This window comes from Hipposideros armiger, unplaced genomic scaffold (genome assembly GCF_001890085.2).
Source record: "Hipposideros armiger isolate ML-2016 unplaced genomic scaffold, ASM189008v1 scaffold_344, whole genome shotgun sequence".
In the NCBI taxonomy this organism is placed as follows: Eukaryota; Metazoa; Chordata; class Mammalia; order Chiroptera; family Hipposideridae; genus Hipposideros; species Hipposideros armiger.
In genome coordinates this window covers 420,180-445,703 of record NW_017731694.1, presented here as the reverse complement: position 1 = coordinate 445,703, position 25,524 = coordinate 420,180, and the positions used below count along the sequence as shown (strand labels likewise).

General features: G+C 40.7%; 2 protein-coding genes across 2 annotated transcripts in view; one reads left to right on the top strand and one right to left on the bottom strand.

Moving 5' to 3' along the window:
- Nucleotides 1-25,524, top strand: part of MED12L (mediator complex subunit 12L) — a 350,111-nt gene that overhangs the window by 217,167 nt on the left and 107,420 nt on the right. The gene's annotated exons all lie outside the window — the stretch shown is intronic.
- On the bottom strand, nt 19,844-22,609 carry P2RY13 (purinergic receptor P2Y13). Its single transcript, XM_019661317.1, has 2 exons — nt 22,279-22,609; nt 19,844-21,787 (listed from the first exon to the last, which is right to left on the bottom strand). The coding sequence occupies exons 1-2, from the start codon at nt 22,420-22,422 to the stop codon at nt 20,771-20,773; spliced, it is 1,161 nt and encodes a 386-aa protein (XP_019516862.1). The 5' UTR covers nt 22,423-22,609; the 3' UTR covers nt 19,844-20,770.

The following is a 25,524-nucleotide window of genomic DNA, read 5'->3' as shown; positions in this document are numbered from 1 at the left end:
GGGTGGGGGGGCATGTTGAAGGGATGATGCAAACTGGGTTGTAATCACCCTGAAGGCAAGGTCGTGTCTCATGCTTCTTTGTAACCTTAACCTCCAACCTGCTTATTCCCTCTGTATAAGCGAGGAGCCTCAGCGAGATTCAACGTCTTGCCCAACATTACACAGACAGTGAGAGGCAAAGCCAGGAAATGGGCCCCAGTGTCTGGGACCCCAGAGCAGGTGCCTCTCTGCTGGGCTGCCTGGCCTGATTAGCGGAACCTCACAAGTAGCCCGACCAGTGACCTAGACCTCAATTCAGTGGGCAGGTGTAAAGTTTTTGACTGCATCTATGAGTCTGTGACCCTGGGCAAAGAATTTTACCTCTCAGAGTTTGAGCTTGCTCGTCTGTGAAATGAGGAAATAATAGACCTGTTCTAGCTTCCAAAGGTGCTGTGAGAATCTGTTGCGATAATGCATACAAAGTCAATTTTATATTATAAGTGCCATAATAATATAAAAGTGTAATTCATGCAAATATCTTTTTTCTGCTTAATAGTAAAAGTCTTATTACTCATATAGATTCTATAGTTTACTGAATTGTGAAATATATATTTTTATGTTCTGTTTAGGCAAAATCTAATTCATATGTAGCTAAATGCTGGATTATTGATAGAGAGGAGGCTGGTCAGAAAGGTTAGGGGCTATAGTCCCAATAGCCAGAATAGTGGATTCACATGAATATATTCTAAACCAAATATATTTCAAACGACTCCTGGTTCCTTAAACAAATTTCTAAGAATTCAAGACCCCAGGTAAAGTTTTTAGCTGTTTGATTACCATTTATCAGCCTGTAAAGAAAGGAAGAACGCTTCTCCCAAGCTTACAGAGATGCTGTTCCATGTTTTGGAAGGGTCACCCCATGGCTTAAGCACTATCCTTGGAGTTACAGTGATTCTCCATGGTGATGGTGGTCACCATCGAACAGGGTCATTATGATGGTTGTCTGTGCTGTTGGATCAGGGGGTGCATATTCTCGAGGCCTCTCCCAACAGAATTGATGTCAGGTTAGCTCCCCTAATTCTTCACATCACAGTTTAACCAAACTATAATGCTAATCAATTAATGGAATAAGACTGGTACTTAAAAGACAATTCTTTCCTTCAGCTTCATCTCTTACCTTTATCAATAATTGAAAAATTCTCTAGTGAAGTCTTCAATACTAGTGAATATTTCACAATTTTTATCATCATCCATCCCTCACTGTTTCTCATTTTCTCCTTTCATAAAAACAAGAAATAAATATCCTACCCCCACACATATATAGTAAAAGGATCTGGCATTACACATAATTTATTTTATGTTATATATGTGTGTGTATACACATATACACACACATATAACATTTTTTTAAAGTAATTTCTACTCTCAACTTCACTCACATAATTATCTTATTTTTTAAAACAATGCTCCTCACACCAGTGGGAATATTTGAATCAAAACAATTCTGGGTTGATGTATGAAGATAATTTGTTCAACAAGGAGAAATAGTAACCTATGTGTTTGAATTCTTTTGTTTCCTATGTGTCTTTCTCTTGCCTGTCACATTTCCTCACTTAATCCCTTATCATTCCAGCCCTTACTGGCTTCCTTTCTGTCTTGTACAGGGCACAACTCAAGTGTCTCTGCAGGTACCCTTATGACTTGACCTTTAGCCTTCTGCCCACTTTGCAGCTCCCACTTCCTGCACCTGGCCTGTCCTATCCACCTGGCCCTTCTGTCCTGGAAATCCCGTCTCTCCCTGCTCTACTAGGCAAGCTCTTCACAGCTTCCAAGAGGCACTCATCTGCCTCCATTCTCAAAGCCTTCCATGCTTTCCTCACGTGCCATGTCAGCGCCCCTCAGTCCCTATTCACTGCCTGGTTACCCGGCCCTCCAGCTGTTGTATTGCACTTTCCTTGTTTGCCTGACTTCCTGAGAATCCCTGCATCCTTCTAGCTCCAGAGTCTTGCAGAGTGTCTGCAGGCACAGAATCAGAGCTCAGATAACACTTGACTTAATGTTAGCCTCTCATGGAACATGGCTGATCTTGGTAGGCATCTGCTAGTGTTTCCCCCCCACACACACACACAAATACCCTCATTTTCCATCTGAAGTGAAAGAGTACCACCCTGGAAGTGCTGAGAGAAGAGGAATTGGCAGTGGATCTTGTGTAAGAATGGCCAAAGACCAAGCGCTGGTCCCCTGATGTTTCTGAACAGCTCGCTGTGTGTGAAGGGAGAGGATTAAAGCTGGGTGTTGTGAGTGAGGAAAGTAAGCCAGGTAGAAGAGGAAATGATCAATAGTACCAGATCTGGGCAGATCAAATAAAGCTTATCTGTGGGTTACAATCTGTGACATGTAATGTCATGGTGGGTCTGCCCCAGGTCTCGCCCTTGGTTTTTGGCCAATATCTTGTGCCACTTAGAGCCTTATTCCCTGATGCCTGCTCTAAACCTCTCCCTCCGTTTGACTAATTCCCCCTAACGTGATATTTTATTTTCCTACTTGAAATTGATAAGCTTGTAAGACAAGCTTTGAAGTAATTTATAGGATTTTAGAACATAATGGCATTGTATTGAATTTGGGATGAATATTCCTTCACAAGCTCCGAAGTTTCTTCTTCCTTGGTGCTGATCTGTTAGGTTGAACCATATGGAAATGTTGTTTTTATGGGTCAAAATGGCATTCTCATATGGTTCAACCTAATATGCCTAGCACTTGGGAAATTTTGATAATTAGAATCAAGTCTACTGGGGAAAATGGGGCATAGGGGATTTCTAGAGTAATTATGAAGAAACAGCAATAGGATGAAAATATGGAAAGTATGCCACATACGTGGACCCATTGTGTTGTCCCATCTGCCCCCATAAATGGCTTTGCTTGGACGGAGGTGTGTTGATACCTCCAAGCATTCAGTCACTTTCACTGTGTCTACTCCTTGGGTTATTCAGCATAACTTCAGTTTTCTGTGTGAGAACTCATGAGAGAAAGGAAGTTCTTGTAGTCTGCACACTGAGGATAATGTCCCTTTAGGCCTGCTACTAATTTATCAGAACTGAATCATTATGCCTGCTTCTTTTCCTGTTGGAATGTTTACATAAGGTCGATCAAATAGATAGGAATTAATGAATTTGTTGAACTCACCTCTGACATAGCATTTAATTCCCCACCATTGTTTCTCCCAGGCTCCATTTCTCTTATTTAAAATTTATTTGCACTTACTTCATATTAAGCATCTCTGTAAACTACTTTACATCTTTTTTGGAGGGGACTAGGCAGGGTCTACGTAAATAGCCATGTGAGTGTACTGGAGAGAGTGCTTGTCCGGTGTGGAGTAAATTGGGTTGATATTCATGGATGAAGGAGAGGGAGGCATCATGGGAAATGTGCCATCTCCTGATGGAGGCTGGGATGGGGAAGAAAGTCAAGGGTAGAGGTGTTGGCTTTTGCCACCCTGGTTGCAAGACATTTATGTTTCTGGGAGTATCTTCCAGGATCAAGAAGAAATGCTGGGTGGGGGTCGGGTGGGCATAAGAGCACATGTTAGTGTGCCCTGGTGCTTACAGGTCAGGTTCCTTCAGCTTTGAGCACTCAAACTGACTTCTGCATTGAGCAGTTCTTCAGTGTCTCTCTGACTTGTAGTTTTATACACTGTAAACTGATGATCAACAGCACACATGCTGAGTCCCAGCATGCCTTTGTAAAGGACTGGGTACATATCTGATACACATTATTTCTGGGTCTTAGGGTGAAAAATCAGGATAATAATTGAGGTATTGTACTGAGTGGATACTTTTTTGTTTTATATATGTGGTATATATATTTTGGTGTTTGCAGCATGAAATTAGGATGAATGTTTCAGGGGGAAAGGAATGTTGGTATTTAACATATAGTACAGTTTTATTCAACAGCAATCATAATATGCTAATACATTGATACAGTAGTTTACCTTTTTGTTGGCACCCACTATTCTTTTATTCATTCATTTTGCTACCTATAACATAGGTATTGCATAGACAGTTTTGAAACAGTGCAAACCTTTATCTCATTTAAAGTTTTCATTGTTCAGGTCTTTAAAATGCTTGGTTGAAACAACCAAAAAAGTAATTGTAGCTGTCATTATTTAAGGATTGTATATTACTGTGAGCGCCGAGTAGCTACATTGCACCCACCTATGAGATGACGGACTATCCAGTAAATACATCTAGTAAACAATTCATTTGGTCGTTTTTCCAATTTGTTTTTTCGCTAATTTACCTAAATTGTTTTGAGAAGCCCATTGAAGATTTATTTTTCAATTTCATGTGAGTCTGGCAGGTACATGGAGGAACAGGTTTGGACAGGTAGGTCATCCGCCCCGAAAGGCATGTGGCAGCCCTAAGATGGCTGCAATCTAGAGACAATTTGTGTCCACGCATTATTTTCTTGGATCTCTTCTGTCAACTGTCAGCCTGAGAGTCACACAGCTCAGTGCTGTAATGTGTGCTACAGCCCAAGCAGTCTTCTGTTACCATTTTTCTTTCTTTGACTAGATTGTAACTCCTTTATTGCACAGGGCCCTTAGAATTAGTCTATTTCTTGCTGCCCTCTATTATGCTGGCTTCTGCTTTGGAAGCAGCCAGGATCTTCTTAGATTTAGCAAAGGGTGCCTACCCTGCAGACTCTTGGACTTGAAAAGAAGAGTTTCTCCCTACTCTGTTCTCTGGAGACTGGCTCTGGCGGCCAAAAGTCAGTAACATCTCTAACTTGCGAGCATGTTCAGGCTGCAGGCGAACCTTCCTCTGGCAGTTGAAAAGTCTGCTTCTGTCTTCTCAGGTACAACAACAACAACAACAACAACGATATTAAGAAGCATAATGGCTCAGCAAATGCTGACTGATAGTATTGTGTGCCTAGGGTCATTCTAAATTATTTAGATACGTTTTAATTTAGTTAAAGGATATTGGATTCCAATTGCAGGCCTGCCACTTACTTGGGCAGGTTTTCTAACCCTCTATGCCTCAGTTTCCTCTTCTCTGAAACATTCATCGTCAGATCAACTGGAGTCTGGAATGAGTAATTACCACAGTATTACCTCACTCAGTCCTTATAGACCTTTCATTGGAGCTTGGTGTGTATGAGGAACTCAATATTTCGTTGCTACCCGAGTGGTAGTAAGAATTAGTACCCCCAGTTTTCAAACGAAGGAACTGAGGCTTAGAGAGTTTCCTTCAACAGACATGTGCCAACTGTTGGAAGAGTGTTAGACATCGCCTAGGTAGATACACCAGTGAGGGGCAGAGCCTGGATTGGAAGGCAGGTTGGTCTGTGTGCTGTCCTCTTCTTTCTGCTTCTACACAAACTGGCTGTTCAGAGGCTGATGACTATCTGATGTCTCCTTTGGGAAAACTAGGAAGTAAAGTGGCTCCAACTTTATTGCAGGGCGTGATATACCCAAGACAGTCATTTATCTACTGCAGTCAAATATTGGGTTGTTGGAAAAGTCATCATGTATTTTTTCTGTTTTTCATTGCAAAAATGTGTCATGACTTTTCCGACAACCCAATAGTACGGTAAATAAATCACAGATCTATATAATTTTACCTATTAAAGTACCCACACGAAAGAGGTCACTACCACCAAATAGTGAGTTTACCCAGTGCTTTAAAAAGTAGTGGCGAAGGGCATGGTTGATTGCGGGCAGACATGGTTCAGGGTCAGAGCTCTGCTTCATACTTGTGTACTACTTAAGCCTTCATTTGCTCAGCTGTAAAACGGGGTAATAGCTGTATACACCTCAAAGTTGTGTGAGGTTTTCTTTTTTTTTAAATAATGTATGTCAAAATATGCAATAGTCTTGGGCATATATTAAACTATCCACATGTTAATTGCTTTAGTATTCAAGTTAGAAAGACAGTTTGTGCCATATAAATTCTAATATGTTTTAAAAAGTCATTAAGTAGTTTCCTTTTCCTTTGAAAATGACAGAAATTAGAATTAGAAGAAATTGCCTTACAGGAGAAATTATGGAATCACTGGTGTGAATGACCCAATGGGATCCTTCTACCAAGTGAAATTTAATCAGTGCTCTTCTTCAGCTGCATTTTAGTGTAAATTGTTTTGTGCTTGGTTAATAAGAATGTTAATGAAAGGTAAAATATGCTAATTAGGTACAGATGGAGGACAAATGTTGTGTTCTGCCTGCATCTGCCGTATAAGTTGGTAGAGAGTTTGGAAATCCTTTCAGGTCAGGTGGGAGCCTGGCTTTAACCACTGGCCTGAAGCAGAAGACGTGAGTATTATTTCTTGTTCACTTCAGTGTCTTTTATGAGATTCAGCTCACCTAGTTTTTAACCACATGGTCACAGTTGCTTCTGCTCTCCTCTCTGCTTCAGATGTTCACAACTAGAAGAACTGCAGTTGGCCCTTGCATTGATATTAACATAAAACTTTCTACCTGAGGAAGTAGGAGCAAACCATCTCCATCTCCATCTTGCAAAGCAAGAATCTGCGACCTAAGGAGATGGAGATTTGACTAATGTCATGTAGCTGGCTGTGACAGACATAGGGAGGACCAGTTCTCCTCATCAGCTTTGGCTTTATCCAGTGTCCCCTCCCTCCAGCATCCCTGTGTTTGGTTTGCGCCTTGGGTTCCTGCTAACCAACCCTAGCACCTCAGGACATCACTGCAGGGCCTCTATGACCATGAAATCTAAGCCCCTTATTTTACTGGGACGGAAAGCAGTGAGCTCCTGGGAAGTAAGAGGCTTGCCCAAGTCACGCTGATAACTTTTGGCACAGTCAGCACCCAAACCCCAGTGATTTTGCTGAGTCCTGAGCTTTCTGCCCTAAAGCAAACCATTGCCCCATGCCTGTACACAGAGCATCTGCCCTGGAGACTGTGGGATGCTCCCGGTGATTCTGCCCACAATTCACCTCACTTCTGTCCTGCATTCTCCACCATTCCCTTATTGGGCTTGTAGAGAATTTCATGTTTCTCTCCGTTTAGAGGCACACATGGCTATTCTTGTCTCCTCTCTTAAATTTCTGTGGCATTTTCTTACAGTCCAGGGCCAAGCATGAAATAGTTTTCATTCTTCAAGGAAGTGAAATCCTTAGGTATCAGAGAAGGAAGAAAAGCAGGCAGATTCTGAAGGGCACAAACACCATTCACCTACATGAAAACATCCACTCTAATTTAGCCTTCCTTCTCCCACCCGGATCTCTGAAATGCAGTAAGCCCCCTCAGCATATTGTCTCTGGCTAAGAAAATTTCTTCTCAATCTCTTCATAAAATAGTTATGATTTTATGACTAATTTTTTTCCCTAGGCTACATTCTTCAATATGCTAGGCAGCAATCTAATAGCTCCTCCAGCCCCTTCTCTCCCCTTAACCAACACTCACCTGAATTGCGTTTCAAGTGGGTATTGGAAACAATAGTCCAATTATAGGGTTTTGCTGAAGGACTAAGACAACACATCTCCTTGGTCCCTGACTTCAAGGAGGAAAGACTATTCATCTCAAATTGGTAAAAATAATGATGAAATAAAATATTGACAATGCCTGGCTCTTTCCCCATCCCTGCCATGTAGATGGTAATAGAGAACCAAACTTGTTGCTGTTCATTTTCCTAGTAATCAGAATCTTTAAGTAGAATTATGAAAGAAAGTTGTGAAAAATGTTAATATACCTAATATGAAAAGCAGATTCAACTTGAGAATATGATATAAACTTCTGTAATAGATAAACCTTAACCAAAGAAATCAACAATCATTCTGCCTTAGGCTCACCTACTTTTAAAGTCCTTATTATAACTTCGCAGATTTCAAATTGCCATGCTTACGTCTTGTTTGCCTCAGTGAAGTGAAAACTCCCCTAACAGTTTGAATGTGAAGTAGAACCAAGGTGTTTGTCAGTCTCCGGGCAGTTTTCTCAGTGCCTTTCCTGACATGTTTTAACACGATCCCTTAAGGATTCAGAATGAGGATTGGCCTGTTCTTTGTGGTACAATGAAAAGATTAAGATTCTTTTCTCAAAACGAGGCAACCAGGACAGAAAATCACCATTTTCCTGCCAATCTCTCTCTTTTTTTAAAAAAAAAATAAAATGTGAATAAAAGATTATGAAACAAATGTAAGTTTTGGGTCTTGGGAAACAATTGTAAGGGACTTCAGACTTGACTCATCTAACAAAGTAAGTGATTTTTTAAAAAAGTCACTTAACAGAAGTGATTTCCAAAACGTCATTTGCACGTTGGAAGGCACAATACACAGTCCACGTTCTCTGCCTGCCTGATGTGGGAACTCCACGAAGGACCTATAGCCCCTTTCGAAAAGTTGTGCCTCCCAAAGAGGACTTACGCGTCTTGTTCAGTTAACGTTCTAATTCTATTGTTTCTTCATACCCCAGAGTTCAGCAGAAGTGGAATTAATCTTAATCAGTGCTAAGTTCGATCAACCATGGCTTTTAAGGCAATTAAAAAAAAAACTTTTTTATTTACCTTTCATTGCGATAGCTGGCTGTCCATTCACCTGACACGGGTGTCTTCAAGTTGAAACAGGCTCCTCTAACTCTAAGAATAAGCTTTGACACTAAGGCTGGCAGGGATGTGGGTTTTCTGGTAAACCATGAAAAATGCGCATTTTTCTCCGCTGCCTGAGATGGTGGGTGCTCCCCTAGCCGCCTGGAGGTTGTCCTTTGGGGCTCCCTTTCAAAGTCTCCTGCTCAGGAACAACTGGAGCAACTTGCTCTTGCTAATGTAAGTGACTCACATCTAAGAGTAGGTGAGACTTGCAGGCTGGGGAAGAGCATTTCCTGAACCTGCCGGAATCCGACGGTGAGTCACCTGAAGGGAACACAGAGGGTTGGAACTCAGACAGCCAGAGGACTGTGTAAGAAGAGGGGGTGAAGTCTCAGGATGGGCCTGCTAAATCAGAGCCAGTGTTTAGTTCTTCCTCTCCTCCTCTTCTTCCTCCTCATCTTCTTCTTCCTCCACATCTTCTTCTTCTTCTTCTTCTTCTTTTTTTTTGGTCCGATTGCTAATTAAGAAAAATGCATTTACAGCCTTTTGCTTTGGCTAAGAGGAATCAAAATATATTTTATGAAAGACAGTCCCTTCAAATATATTATCCTACATATTATTTAAAGACTAAAATTAAAATCTGTTTATATTAGTAATTGATAATGTTGGAAACTTGTAGTCTTATACCAGAATCTGATTAAATCCATAGACCTGTTTTCACAAATAAACAAATATCAATATTCAAAATATTTTAAATAAATTAGGGGGTGAGCTTACTGAATCTTTTGAATTTCCTTTTTTTTTTTGATTGAAGTTTATTGAGGTGACAATTGTTAGCAAAGTTACATAGATTTCAGGTGTACAATTCTGTAATACATCATCTATATATCACATTGTGTGTTCACCACCCAGAGTCAGTTCTCTGTCCATCATCATATATTTGATAAGCTTGTTTTATTCTTTTAAAAAATCTTCCCTCAATGATAAAATTATATAATCAAATCACTTTTTATTCATAGTTAATTTAGAACTTTCAGATAAAGTGCCCAAAAAGATTTTAAGATTTTCTTGAATGCAACATTCAAACAAGTTAAAAAAATTTCATCAGAGGAATCAAAACCTTTTACTATCATGAAGATAAATGAAAATAATAATCAAAGGTGGAAACTTTTGAAGTTAGTAAATCAGTAATAGGTTTACTGAGTGTTTAACTGATGCCTTAAGGAAATAATGTATATGTACTGCATAGTTGGTTTTCTTTCCTTCGTTGTGCAGAAAAACAAATGTGTTTAATTTAAATACCAATAGTTGAATATCAAAATTATGTCTCTGGTATTTTCCTAAACAAACAAAAACAACTTTAATGGCTTTCCATTCTGTTTTTAGGGTGGATTTAGTATGTTCTGGATGAGTTACTAGCCCTAGGGCAAGTCTCTGAACAAAAATTAGCCAATTTAATAACAGCTCAATCTTAGAGGAACTTGCCAGATTGATAAACATTCATGTAGGTTTGCCTCTGCTCTGTGCCATTTACTTCTTCCCATGGATCTTGCTGTTAGCGTTTGAAGCCAGTTCATTGCATCTTGAGGCGGGGAGGTAATATATGCCATGCAGACCTTACTTTGAGAGACTTGTCCTTCTTGGGTTGAACTTTTTGCCATTTGTCACCGTGAACCACAAATAAATGATGTGCTGCTTTTAATGTGAATTCTAACTGCAGAATATCCAACTGCCAAGTCTTAAAAGCATTAATTTAAAGGGACAGAACATCCCTTGTAACCTCTTTGAAAGTGTGTTGAGCGAAGACTTCTGAACATTCTGAGGAATATTATACCCAATTTCCAGTGGCATCTATAAAATCATATTAGGGAGCTTATTTGGACAAATATTTCACAAGCTTTGGGTTAAGTAATAAAGGCAGTTCTGTTATCTCAAAATTTAATACATTTATTACCTGGGCTGACTTTGTCCTATTGGGGACAACTAACTTAATTCTTATATTTTATGTTAAAGAAAATCCCTTTCCTTTGTATTGAGTTTCTGGAAATGTTTTTGATATACTTTTCGACTTTGAATTTGAAGGGGAAATGTTTTGATAATTTAGGATTATATTATCTGGTTTGGAGTGCCTTTTAAGATAGTCACTGAAAAAAGGCCAGTGTGTGCAAAGATTCTAGTAGCTTTTCTAAGTCTGAAGAAGGATCGCCAGTCTTTGCTGTATCATGAAGCACCCTGACTTTGTATGTGTTGGGTTTTTATATAAAGATTTTCTCTGGGGGCGGGGAGGAGCTGGTGTCGCATCACCAGTGAGGTAGGTGGCTTTTTTCCCTTCTTGAGGGTGGGCTAGGATGGACTAGGCTTTTCCCTTGGTTAACATTAACAACAGTGAGATTGTCATATTTACTTAAAAGTTTCTTTGGCTGGTGAGGCAAATGAAGCCTAGTAATGAAAAAGTTAACATGAGGCGGCCTGTATGCATTCGTCTTAAAGCAAAATATGGCAGTCTCAAGTTGAGACTTGTTAAAGCTGGTCTTACTTAATATTCAGAAAGGAAAGTATAGTAGTACACACTTAGTCACGAGAAAAGTGCAACTGCTTTGATGAGAAGAGCAGCTAGAAACCAGCCCATGACTTTTATTATTGTTCAAATCATTGAAAAGTTAACCTGCATAATTTTTTTTCTGCTGATTTTTATAGCAAGTCTCACATTTCGTAAAAGACTTGAGAACAATAATTATTTCGCCATTTCATTAGACGATCCTATTAAATGCAGGGAAGCTCTTTTAATAACATTGTTTTGCCATTTACAAACCCCAAATTTATTTTGACTACAGGATGACATCCACAGTATGTGTTTGTGTTTCTCTACCACCACAATGCTTAAATTTTTTTTTGTTTCATTTATTACTACAAGTGATTTTTCTTCTAATATTATTTTTAAAGATGTGAAACCTACACACAAGTTGAAATAATAGTTCAGTTAGATTTCATCTAGATTTACAAATTGTTAATGTTTCTCTCTCTGTCTCTCTCTCTCTCTCTCTCTCTCTCTCTCTCTCTCTCTCTCTGTCTCTCTCTCTCCGTCACACACACACACACAGCTTTCTGAGGGACCTGTTTGAAGTTGCAGTTGTTGTGACAAATGCTTTTCTCCTAACTGCCTCAGCGTGTGTTTCCTAATAACAAGGATATTCTTCTACCTAAACACTACTACTATCAGTCAAGGGACTAATGTTGAAACAATAATATTTATAAATATTCCATCTGCATTAAAATTTTGCAGTTTCCCCAAAATATCCTGTGTACATTTTTTTGAGGTGGAATCCAGTCAACGGTCACACATTGCATTTGGTTTTACTGTGTTTTTAGACTCTTTTTAGAATACTCTCTCTGCTTTTTTTTTTACACATTTTTCTTTAATCGTCTTGGCTTTTGAAAATTGGTTAGCTCAGTATTTGCTAGGTCCATCCTGGGGTATGTGTTGTAACAGGATACTTGTAAATGTTTCTGAGGCAGTTTGATATATTAGCCTGAAGTCAACATTGGGGTTTGGAATTTGGAAGTCAAATAGGAATATCTCCAATCTTGTTTTGGACATAGATCTGCTTCATGGATCACTAAGCACAAAGTCTGTAGAACTAAACTCACTTTCTCTATGGTAGACTGGATGACTCATTCAGCTTTTCTTGGCTTCACAGTCCTGTAAAACAAATATTCTGGTTTAATCACAGAATGTTAGATGAGAATCCCCATAATCTTATTGATTTTTAAAAATATATTCCTAAGGAGACAGAAGCACTCAAGGAGAAAATGAGTTTCTAAGATCAGACAATGAATGAAAATTAGGTAACATGAATGATACGTCTAGAAATCCTGAATTTAGCTCAATTCCTACTTCCTACCTTTTTATTTTATTTTTATTTATTTTTATTTATTTATTTTTACTTGGGGAATTGGGGAGGGGAACAGCCAAGTTGTTGTCCTTCAATCTTAGTTGTGGAGGGTGCACCAAGCTCAGCTCCAAGTCCAGTTGTGCCGCTCAGGTCTAGGTGCTGTGTTCAGTTAGTTGTGGGTGGGCATAGCCACCATCCCATGTGGGAGTCGAACCGGCAGCCTTGTTGTTAAGAGCGTGCACTCTATTCCCTGAGCACCTGGGCGGCTCAGCTCAAGGTGCCAAGTTCAGTCTTTAGTTGCGGGCAGGCGTAGCCCACCATCTCGAACAGGTAACCTTAGTGTTAGGAGCACGAGCTCTCACCATCTGAGCCATCCTGTCACCTGTTGGCAGCTCAGCTTGGGCGCAGCTCACTGGCCCATGTGAGTATCGAACTGGCAACCCTGTTGCTCAGAGCTCGCATTCTTTTTTTTTTTAACCATTCTTTTTTAATTTTTATTTTTATTTTATTTTTTTATATATTCTTTCCTTTTTTTTTTTTTTAAGCTGAGCCATCCTGCTACCTGTTGGCAGCTCAGCGGCTGCTCAGCTCGGGCTGGACTCAACCGCTGTTGCTCAGAGCTCAAACTCTTGAGTGAGCTCTTAACCAACTGAGCCACTTGGCCGGCCCCCCAGAGCTCGCATTCTTGAGCAAGCTCTTAACCAACTGAGCCACTCGGTCAGCCCCTTCCTACCTTTTTGGTGTGAGACATTGGCAAATGTATCCCATGGCTTCCCTTGGTCTTCTGGTTGTCCCCCTTGCATGTGAATCCTCTTTCGTCCCTTCTTCACGTGGCTTCTCTGCATTGGCATGGACCTGCGTACCGTGTCCTCTCCCCCAGGGTTGTTAGGCCTAACGTTTGTACTGTAATCTCATTTTTCTCTGTCCCAGCACTCTTAGATGTATCCATTTCTTCTTCAAGGGAAATGCTCTCTGCGTATACTAACTCATTATCTCAAAACAAAGATAAGCAGGATCTAACTGAGACATGGCTCGAGTTGCCCTGTCTTGCATGCCATGTCTTTTGTGTGTAGCCAGAACATACCACAAGCACTGTAGTAAAACCTTCACCAGATCTTACTGCTCCATCTCTCTGTACAAGGTCACTGTAATTGTGACTCACATGCAGTAGCTGAGAATTTGTGCTGAGTATAATTATTACAAACCCTTTCATGTTCCCCTGCTGAGATTGGTATCTTTAGGTCCCTATGCTTGAATTACTGTGTTTAATCTGTCATTTGAAATGATTTGTATCTATTAGGACTGCTTTATATAAAGCACTTACTTTTGTCTGGTATGGGGCGTCATGTGCAGTGGTTGATTAAAGGGGAGAAAGGTTTGAGATTGAGCCTAGAGATATGCCTGTATCTGCCTCCTGCCCTCATATCAATACTTTCTACTGTGCTGGGCTACTTGATCCATCTCCTCACTTTGGAAATCGTGCTTTTGAGAGGAGGTGTCAGGCCGTGATAAGAGCCCAGTAACTGGGGTCATCTAGACTCCAGTGTGGATGTCTGCCTGTCCATACAGTAGTTTTTTTTCACTTTAGGTAAGTCATTAATATCTCCGAGCCCTAGTTTCTTCTTCTGAAAAATGCACGTGAAAATGGCTACTTTGTAAGATTATAAAACTGAAATGAGATAATATACAGGGTCGTTGGTACTTGGTGACTGAACAGTAGCTTTTATTTTTGGTTTTTAGTCAGCAGGCAGAGGCAGAGTAAGTGAATGGATGGGGGCATCTGTCTGAATGTAAAGTTGGAATGACTAAAAATTGAAAACACTTCACAACTAAAAAGTCAAGGTAAAGTCTTTAATATTTTAGCTGCTCTTAGTAAGCTTCCAGATTTCCTTTCATGGTGAACTGATAATTGTTTGAAATACTTTTTATAGTCTTTCCTCACAGCTTTCTCATCTGAACAGAGGGAAATTAAGACTAGCGTATTCCAGACTGTCTGAAATTGTGGGAAAGTGTAACATGTGAGGCCAGGATATGTGGGGGAGAAGAGCTGTCTCAGCAGAAATACAGCATTCAGGTCAATGCTTTGTTCATTCACGGTTCAGGTATTTTTAGTTGCAGGAAACTTCAGTTGTAGAGTTAAACAGAATAAAAAGGAGAAAGCATAGAGTAATATGATATAAACCTAATATTTTTAAAAAGCTATAAAAGTATTCAGATATGCCTAGATGAAATTGCTTAAGATGGAAGGTCACATACAAGCATCTAATGTTTAAGCTGAATTTAAAAAATAAAGGTAGACATTCTGTTCCCATGCCCCAGGACGTTACATTTGTCAATTTAAGTTTTATTACTGAAGTGGCAAAAGTTCACATGCTGAGTGAGGTATGGAATTTTTTTAGAAAACTGGTTTACCTACTTACTGTAAATCTTAATTAAATTCAGTTTCCTTTCTCCTTTGTATTCTTGCTTTCATCTTTCTCTTTTGTCACCCCTCCCCATGGTCTTCACTCACACCCCTGTCACTTGGTGCCCATCTGCCCCTCATATACACACACACCCTTTTTTCCCTATAAATACTCCATACTAGAATGGGTGAGGGGCTGGGAATCGGACACCCAGGTAAAGTGGAGTCTGAAATGTCGACACGTTCTTTTCCTGACCAGAGCTGGGTTCTCTTGGTTGAGCGGTTACTCCCCCCATTCCGTGTGCATGCCGGATCTGTTTGCCGTATCACTGTGAGGCGCACTCCCTCTGCGCTGCACAGCCAGCAGCTGCTGCACCTACCTGTTCTACGCTCCTCGGAAAATGGCAGGCTCATACAACAGTTGCTGTGTTTCTTCTTTGGAACTCCTGTAAACTGCCTTCTCCTTTTTGGCAAGATAGGGAGTTGCCTGTAGCCCCTCACTTCCCATTACAAACTGGGGTCCTTATCCCCCTCTGTAAAGTTATCACTGACCTCAGAGTTGTCGATTCATCACATTTGACCTTCCCAGAGTGCATGATTCTATGGTCCATGTCAGATTTTTCTCCCCTTGGCTCTTGCCTGCATGGATGGAAGACTTCTTTAATTGATCTGCTGGCCTCAGTGGCTTTTCCTTCAATTCAGAATCATCTTATTGTTGATTTTCCTAAAGTGCAGCATTGATAGAACATGTCATTCTTCACCTCAGAAACCTTAAGTGGCTCCTCGAGAAGTGCAGACACCCCAACACGACACCAGGATCCTGCGCTCCCTTCCCAGGCACACCGTCCACATTCATGGCTGTGGCCTCAGGCCGTCCCTGGCCCCCTCATGCTCAGGCCACAACACAGTTCCCACCACTCCCTGAGCCCTCCTCGAAACGGCTCACTGCACGGCAGTGTTCCCTCCTGAATGCTCCGTTTTTTCCTGTCAGGTCCAGTTCACATGTCTGTCTCCTGCGAGCCCTTCCTCAGTTTCTCCATTTGCAGTTAGCTAGTCTTTCCACGAGCTTCTGTGGTGCGTTAATTGTGCCTCTCATACCGCCATATTTGGATTCATTATGGTCTGTGTGCCTTACCAGTATGCAGCTTCTGGAAGAATGAAAGGTCCTGCACAAAAGTGTACAATGAAGGAATGACTGACTAAATGAACCCATGAATCTGTGCTTTGGGATTTTACTCCTCAAGTGCTAGAGGGACCCCCAAAATATCCACGGTTGAACCACTCATACCCCTGAGGTTGTTGAAGCTCATTTGTGGTGAGACCTCTCCCTCTTTACCATTCTTACTGCTGGGGCCTGATGTCCACCCTTGAGGAATTGGGCTTGTCCTGACTGTCAGAGAGGCAGTGTAACAGAACCACTGGGGCCTTGGTCTTGAGGCCACCTGCTTGTGTTTCAGTCCCAGCTCTGCCTCTGCTTTGCTGGTGGGGTTAGTGCACCATGGGCAAGGTACTTTCACTCTGTGCCTCAGTTTTCTTTTCTCTTCCCCCCCGCTTCCTCTCCCCCTGCCCCCCTCTCCCCCAAACAGAGAGCCTTATAGTATCTATCTCATAGGGCTGTAGTGAGAAATAGAAAGATAGTAATCCTTGTAAAGCACATAGCTTGGTGCCAGGAGCATAGCAAGCATTCCGTAAATAAGTGTAAGCTGCCAGTGTAAGGTCCTGGGACGTTCTTGTTAGCTTCTAGGTCAAGGCTAATGAACTGGCAGCACTTGTGCTAGTTATGGCCCACACGTGAATATTTTATTGTTTTTGTGGGGTCAGGGAGTGTGGGGGTGGCTACGGAAGTTTAAAAAATAACAGGAAATATAGGAGACTGGATACGAATTCCCTTTAGAACATTAGATCTGAGGTTGTAAATACAGAGTTTAATAATGTGGGCTCAGAAGCCACAGTCTGTATTAGAGTCCTAGCCCTGCGACTTATAAGCTGTGTGGCCCCATGCAAGTTGCTTAACCTCTCTGTTTCTCAACTTCTTTATCTCTGAAATGGAGCTAACAATAGCACTTCATAGGCTTCCTGTGATTATTAAATGGGACAACATATTTAAAGCTCTTACACAGTAAGCAGTGAGTAATGTGTGGTGCTTTTGTTGTCAGTGATGCCCATTTTACTACTGCTGTTGCTACCAGCCAGCAACCCTAGGCCCCAAACCCCTCCAGTGCCAACACTTGGCACTGAGTGGCAGATGCCCCCGTAGAAGAGTATGACCTTTTAAGGTAGCCACAGTCCTTACCTTTCCCTGTCACCTGTGTCCGCCCTGCTCTCGTAAGGACAGTTTTGTTTGTCTCCTCTTGGCCAACCCCACCCTTGGACATCCATGTCCAAGAAGGCTGTGAAGGGAATCAGCCTCTATGAAAGTATGAACCTCAAGGAACGTTTCAGCACAGTGGTTCTTGTGGTCCAGATCGATAGCATCCATGTCCCCTGGAAACTTGTTCTCAGGCCTCACCCCAGAACCAGAAACTCTAGGGCTGGGCCTAGCACCCTGTCTTTTAAGAGCCCCTCCAGCTGGCTCCGATAGCCACTGAAGTGTGAGAACTGCTGATTTGAACACATATGTTCTATATTCATATTCCCTACGTTTGGTTTATATGTAAAATTTAAAATGTTGTGTTTTGTTTCTAGGCACTTCAAATGATTTGTAAATTGCACCCTTTCCTCTCAGTAGGACCGCTGTCTTCTAAACGTGCATTCCCGGAGGTACTAGACACTGCTGGGAGTGGGTTCTTCCACTTGGGAGTTTTTATTCTGTTAAGATGCATGTGAACTGTAATCTTTTTAACTTGCTGGAAGAATGCAGTTTACCTGGGGGGTGATGATCAGATATTTTTAGAAAGAAGACTTTAGAAAGCTAATGGGAGGAACTGCTTTTAAATGGGTATGGAATGTATGAAGTGATAGATTTAATAAGATTGAATAATTCTTTTATGGGTTCTAAAGCAATGAAGACTTTCTGTCAGCCATCTAAACTTCTGTGATTTGGGAGTTGACACTGCCTGTCTGCCTCCACCTTCCCCCTTTACAGTAATTTTCCCTGGTTTCTCAAGAAGCCTTCCACATGGGGCAATACCCTTTCCCCTCCTCTTGCCCCAGGGTTATTCCGAAGACCTTATCTAGTAAAAGTCATTACATTTAGCTTTGGAGAAAATCCCTTAATTGTGCTGTGAGCTCTTGCAGGATATCAAAGCTCCTATTTTTTGTTTTTTATTCTCTTCTATGTGTCATTAAGACTCATGGCTATGGCATAGCATCCCATTTTATAAGTATTCTAGAATTTAATATTTGTGATCCCTAGTGTGGGAAGTTCTCGGATAGTTGCTTTGTATTTTGTGCATGTGATTTGAAGAGGGCTCTAATATGCCTCTTCTCTAAGTTCTTATTAGATGATTCCATTCTATACACCAGGTACTCTGCTTTTGATGATAATGTTATTGCAATAGAATTAAATATTTGTATTTATGGAGGACAGGTTTGCTATTGAAATTCTATCTTGAAAGAGCTTTCTAAGAATTACATACATTATCTAGATGCGGGTACTTACAATACAGTATTTGAGTTGACTCATGATTGTGTAGCGTGCTCAGTAGAAGTAAGGTGGATTTAGTGACATCATTCACCGTTATCAGGATTTAACTCTTTTATTGGAGAGAATGAAAATCAGGCATCAAAAGTACTTTCTAAAAGGAGAGTTTTGGAGATTCTAATATGCTACAGTTATACATTTTACTTAACCAAAACCAACAGTACATGACTGTATCATTTTGTCAGTAGCTTTAAAACTGAAATGTCAGTAGACATTATCCCCCTAGCTCTCCACGTCCTGTCCAGTAGTCCTGCTCCCTTCATGAGCATTTGCTGAGAACCCAAGAACGCTCCCCACATCCCCGGCCCGTGTACATGCTGTAGGAAGGCAGCTGAAAAGAGCTTGAGGTTTCAAGAAATTTATATCATCTTTTGATAACAAAAACCGCAGTGAGAGTTGACTTCCCTTTTTCTTTTCTAGCATGTAAAAATAAAATCAGTTTGGTTTATTTATCAAATATTTATTGATTGCACCATGAAACACCATCTCTGCCCTCAGGAGTACACATAGGTTATTAAAAGAGTAGGTACATGTGTGAGCAAGTAATTACAAAGCAGTGTGACAAGTACAATAATTGAGGCGTGACAGATGAGGGAGTGATTGGGTTTGAGATGGCGGTGGGAGGTTGGCCAGATAAGATTTCATCAACTCAGTGATGGCAACTTAGGGTTTCACAGATGGATAAGAGTTTTCTTGGTGAGTCAGAGGGAAAATCACATGTGCAATGGCACAGGGGCAAAAAGGAGCATGGTGTGTTCCGACAGTTACAAATTTATAGAGGAGTGTAAATTTCAGGGATGGAAGAGCACTTAGGAGATAAGGCCAGGGAAGTAGGTAAGTTCCAGGGCCTCCAGGACTTTTGAGGGGATAGGAAGAGGCCTGGGTTTCACCTTATGGTGATGATGTTGGAGCTAGAGGCACATTTACAGACCGCTGACTACTCCTTTGTGCATTTTCTCTAGAAGACATGTGGGAGATACTAAGAAAACATGACATTTTCTATCTTCAAAACATGTTGTCTTTCTTGGAGAATCCTAAACATCTTTGAGGGATACAGTCAAGAATACAGTGAAGTAGGGCCGGCCGAATGGTGCGTTGCTTAAGAGCTGGCTTGGGACGCCGGAGGGCCCCGGTTCCGATCCCACATATGAGGGCCAGTGACACTGCCCTCTACAGCTAAGATGCTGAACAACAGCTCAACCTGGAGCTGGGGATGCAGCCCCTACTGCAGTGTGTTGCCATGGGCTACCATGTGTAGCCAGCAGCCCCTGTGAGCGGCCGTCCAGAAGCCGGCGACTGATCTGCCTCGCCTGGGAAGAGCGCAATGATGGTGCCAACTTGGGCCAGTGAAGCAACGTCCTCCACAACTGGACTGAAGAACAAAAGGACAGCAACTTGTCTGTTCCCCTTCCCCCAATTCCCTAATAAAAATCTTAAAAAAAAAAAAGAATACAGCGAACTAGTCAAGGGAAATCTACAAAGTGAGGGCCCTACTACATACCCAAACAGTGGGAGAAGTAATTATTTTCAGCCAGAGGTGTGAGGCAAGAGAATAGAGGTGGTGGCCCAGGAAGGCGTTGCTGAGTAGGTGGCATGTGTAACCATTATTAGAGTATTTGCTGGGCAGAGGGAGAATTCCAAAGGAGACCAGTACAGTATTCTTAGCCTTGAATTGTCCACTGTTAGGGTGTAAGCAAAGTATTATAGTACAGTATTTTATGTGGCTTAATAATGGTGCTTGTGCCTCCTGTGGTGTGATGCAGTAATATGGAAAAGGCGCTTTCATCTGGGTTTCCAGAGGGCTTTCTGACTGCCTTCAGCTCCCCAGACGTTTCATATCTAGCATCCCTTTCAACCCCTAACTTCAGCTTTGTTTTACCAAAGGACTTTCAAGGTGTTTTAGCTATTTATCTTTTTATCAGCCCAAGTATTAACATTTGTGGGATACTAAGGAATAGTGTTGTTTGTGTTATGTGTGTAAAAGAATGTGAGAAGGTGTTTTGGAGAGGGGTTTTTAGGACTACATTTATGCATAATAAATCTTTTCCAAAATTTAAGTGAAAGTTCTCGAAAAGAGGACCTCTAGTGGCCGTTAGCTTTCTGTTGCATTCTATTCATACTTCATCTTGTTTATGAATAGATCTAGGTGGAATTAAAATTTATATAACCCTTTCCATATACCAAGATAATAAACTACAAGAAAACATTTGTTTCCATCTCTTTTTTTTTTTGTCATTACTTAAATCTTAACTTTCAATAAATTGTCTTTCGAAGTCTTGTCCATAAGTAGAAGTTAACCATGATAAAGTTGTCAATTTAGGGTTATATTGTCTGTCTGACTAGTATGATTTTCTTGGGTTGATGCTGTGATCTTTCTCCCTCTCATACAGAATAACCTGCTTGTGAATTTTTTACATAAAAATATATATATTAAGGGATCCATGCAAATGTTAGTTGCTGCCAAAAAGAGAGTTGTTTCTTTAGCTATAAACAGTTGATTTTGCAATTTGCAGTCAGTCTTACTGTTGGTTTGACTGTGAGTATATGGAACTCTGGCAAAATGAAACGGAGCAAAGCACACAAAGAAGACAGCCACGACAATAAATACTTTACCTTCCAGCCTTTTGGTTTTTTTGCTGTCCTTACTTTTTGACTTTCTATAGGAATTGTATACTTTTTTTGCAATCACCACATAAAACAGAAGCATTAGGACAAAAACAGTCCAGAAAATGAACTGGCATACGTAATTCACGCCTTGATGCCATTTCAGCCCCAGGGGACCTTTTAAGGAGGCACACTTTTTCACAGACGACGGTGTGGCCTCCTTGTTGCTTAAGATGATATTTGGCAGAGAGATGAAGAACAGAAGAAACCAGATGAGGGTTGAGACCGTTTTTGCAAACACAGGTTTTTGTACACAAAATTTCCCAAAAGGTCTGATGATCTTCAGGAATCTGTCAAAAGCGACGAGGCCCAGCAGGATGATGCCCACATACATGGTCTCATAAAAGATGACGGCCGAGAAGCGACACACGAAGGCTCTAAGTTGCCAGGGTCCAAGGTGGGAGTCGGAGAGGATTTTAAATGGAAGCGTGAGTGTCATTATCAAGTCAGCCACCAAAGTGTTTTTGAGGTAGACAATGAACGTGGAGGAGCTTGGGATGTGAACAAACACCCACAAGGCCAAGGTATTCAGCAGGATGCCGGTGAAGAACACGACGGTGTAGAGGGCTGGGAACACCAGCTGTGTTATCTGCGTGTCCCTGGGGCACCGCTCTGACCCGTTGGAGCTCTTCATCACAGTGGTGTTCATGGTTTCCAGTGTTAGCTGTTACACACACACACACACACACACACACACACACACACACACACACACACACACACAAAATGAAATGAAGCCTTTCATGATTTCGAAATGCTGCTTTTCAGTAACAGAATGTAGGTTTGTAGCATATTAACACCTTACATATTAACACCATCACATTCAATAGATCATTTGAGAAGGCACATATTTCTGGCAAGAATTTTCAGCATACGTAATACGTTTTTGGTGCTTGTAATCGTCATTACTTGCACACCCTTCTGAAATCCAAATCACAGCTTCTCCCCCATTCACAAGTGCTGCTTTTACCAGGGCAGCCCAACAAGGCCCCATGTAAGAGGTAATAATTTATGTCAGATTCCTGTACGTTATAGAATTCCTTATGCTCATAACTTAGGGTTTGTACAATGTTAACTAACCTCAAAGCATTTTCCCCCTTGAGCCTACTGTATCTTTTATAAGCAAGCCCACTTATAATAAATATTGAAATTCACCTTTGTTGGGGAGGCTCCTTGGCTCCGTGTCTTCTGATAGAGGCAGTCATTAGAACAGCTCCTAAAGATCATGGGAAGCAAATGTTCTTCTGCTTTCTTATACTGGGTTTCCTTCCTCATTTTCATGTGTGTAATGTGATCCATTGGAACCTCTTCATATACAAACCTTGGGAGGATTTTCTAATAAGAAACTTCTTTTAGTTCAAACTTGTGTACTGCTAATCTACTACGACTTGCATAAAGTAGTTTAGTTGCAGTTATCTTTATATTGTCCCATATAGTAGCTCTCCTCCAGCTTCTCTTCTTTACCTGCTTGTTCAGTGAAATTTTTGAGTTCCTCCTGTATGTAATAATAGGAGACAGACAGACAGAGAAAATAGCCCCAATTTACAACCGAGGAGGAGAATAAGAGTTAACTCTAAAATCAGAATCATCATATGCCTCCTTATAGACTGTTGTTTTCTAGAAATTTGTGTTTAGTGGGATGGCCTGTTTATTTCTATAGACATTTATCTGGGTCTCCTGGTTTTTCAATTTCTGAGAGACAAAATGACAAATTTGCTAAGAGTTAAGGACTAATAGACCCAGATTTTAGGGGTTAGAATCCCAGATTCATTAATTATTGAGTACTATTGGGTTGTTGGAAAAGTCATGACATATTTTTTTCTATGTTTTTCATTGCAAAAGTGCATCATGACTTTTCCAACAACCCAATAGATCATGGACAAGTAATTTATAGCTCTGTGCCTCAGTCACCTCATCTGTGTAATGGGACTGATGATAATATGTATCTCATCGTCTTGCCGAGAGGATGAAATGAGTGCCTAGAATAGTGCTGGTGACATAGGAAGTGCTAAAAAATGTGAGCCACTCACTGCTGTGGTGAGTGGATTACAGATCTAAATGGAAATATACTCTAATATCTCACTGATTGGACAATGATTTTTGGAAATCTCTTCTGTGTTTGATGTGTTGTATATGAAATGCCAAAGCCTTCAGGAATTTCATCAATCTTGAGTTAAGGTCTATACATTTTTCCTTTAAATTCTCTTCAAGTTTGAAAGAGTATAATTGCTGCTTTTATATACAGAAAGTCTACGACAGAAATGTTTTCATGCCTGATAAGTAAAGAGGAAATTTGGAGATATTAAGAGGGAATGTGGAGTTCTCTGTGGTGAGCTTCACTTCATATTTTTTGCTGCAAGTTTTACCACAGATTAGGAGTAGACTGTAGAGTTGGGTTGATTGGAAATTTTTCGGTGACTTGCCTTGGGATTCTGAGAATAAAATCCCAAAATCCACTGAACATTTTAAAATATAAGGCAATAGTAGTATGCCTGATAATTTGGGGTTGGAACTACCCAGTGGTGACACAGTTTGAAAAATATGTGTTTAACTCAAATTGTTTCATGGAAATATAGATTCTGGATTTCATTAATGTAATGGAACATAATTTAAACATGTATCTTTGTTTGCTTAAGTAGACAATAAAAACAAACACATTTTTATTTTTTAAGTAGAGGGATTTAACCTACATAATTAAATTTAACCCGATAGTGCCAAATCCATTATCTAGATGAAGGCTTGGAATAGTTTCAGTTTAAACAAGGAAAATGCTGTATAAGATAATTTCATAACATGAAAACTGGAAATCACATTTTGGTCAAATTTCAAAATGCCCAAGTGTGGGAAACTCAAAAGAGGAACTCACGTGTACCTTCTAGAGTTAAGGAAGTGTACTTTTTAAAATGTGGTAGGTTCCACAATGTTTGACATAATAAATATTCATCAGATCACTCATTCCTGCAAGTCCACATGCTTACTATGTATTAGCCAATGTTCCCTTTGTTCTCATCAGTTCCCATCCCTCTGGGTGGGTCTTTGTCTTTTATGGCGTTTCTGAGAGGCTGCCCAGCAGAACAGATAGGAGCACTGCCTCAAGAGCCAGGGTGTCTGGGCTCAACTCCTTATTCCCACTCTTCATTTTCTTGAGACCTTGGGCAAGTTATGTATGTTCTCTATGAAACCACTGTCTCCTCTTTACAACAAAATAAGTAATAGTATGTGCTTTATTGTGTTGTTAAGGGGATAAAATGAGTGAATATTCACCAAGTGTGGAGAATAATGTCTGTCACGCAGTAGGTGTTAGTGTATTTCTTGTTAAATGAAATGAAAAGAACAGTGGAATACTGTGTACCACTGTGAGGATAGCTCATGAAAGACAGGAGGGAAGAATCAGAGAAGATACAAGGTCCCAGAAATTAGGAACCTGCCAAATGGGAATAAACTAAATGTTTAAATCCTATCAGTCTCAAAGGGAATATAGTGAAAACTTATAAAGTTCTAAGTGATAATATGATCTTATTTAATTCTTACAACAATCTTCAGAGATAGGTCCCATTTTACAGAAAAGAAAACTGAGGTACAGAAGTTAAGCAGTTTTTCCAAAGTCATGTACCCAAGCCCACTGACAGCCCACAGAATCTAGTTCCAAAACCCGTACTCAAAACCTACCTCACTCACCTGACTGTTAGAAGCCACAGAAGGGGTGAAGATGGAACTGTTTACCAAATTCTGGAGTTTTTGAGCTGGATATTACTGAGTGATGAGTGAGAAGAAACAATCAACTCTCAAGTTAATGGACTTGTGAAACTTACAGCCTCAAAGTGAGGTGTGAGGTTGAAAATATAAATCGGTTCCAAGCAGCATAATCGGGAGAGAATCAAAGAAGATATAAAAATTAGAATCCTGCCAAACGGGAATAAACTACTTTTTCCATTTGTGGTCTTCTTTGAGATTTCCCTTTGGTCTAAAGGTTCTTACCACATGTAATGTGGTAACCAGTTCTATGTAAATAATATTGAAAAAATGAGGAAGTGTTTGCTTTTATGTGGAATGAAAGCCTAAGTGGGAACTCTCTACTCATAGAAGAGCCTTTTATTTCCCATCAACGTATACCACGGTACTTTCTCAGATTATAGGAAACTTGTAAAAATCCCACACTGGGTTAACTGAAAGCGCCAATAGTAAGCTAACACAAGCTGTATCATTAATTACATTACATATTAGAAAACTCTGGGCTGGCCGAGTGGCACGATGGTTAAGAACTCGCTTGGGATGCCAGAGGGCCCCGGTTCGGATCCCACATAGAGGGCCAGTGACACTGCCCTCTACAGCTAAGATGCTGAACAACAGCTCAACCTGGAGCTGAGCTGCCATGAGTCGCCGGCGACGGCGTAGGCTGCA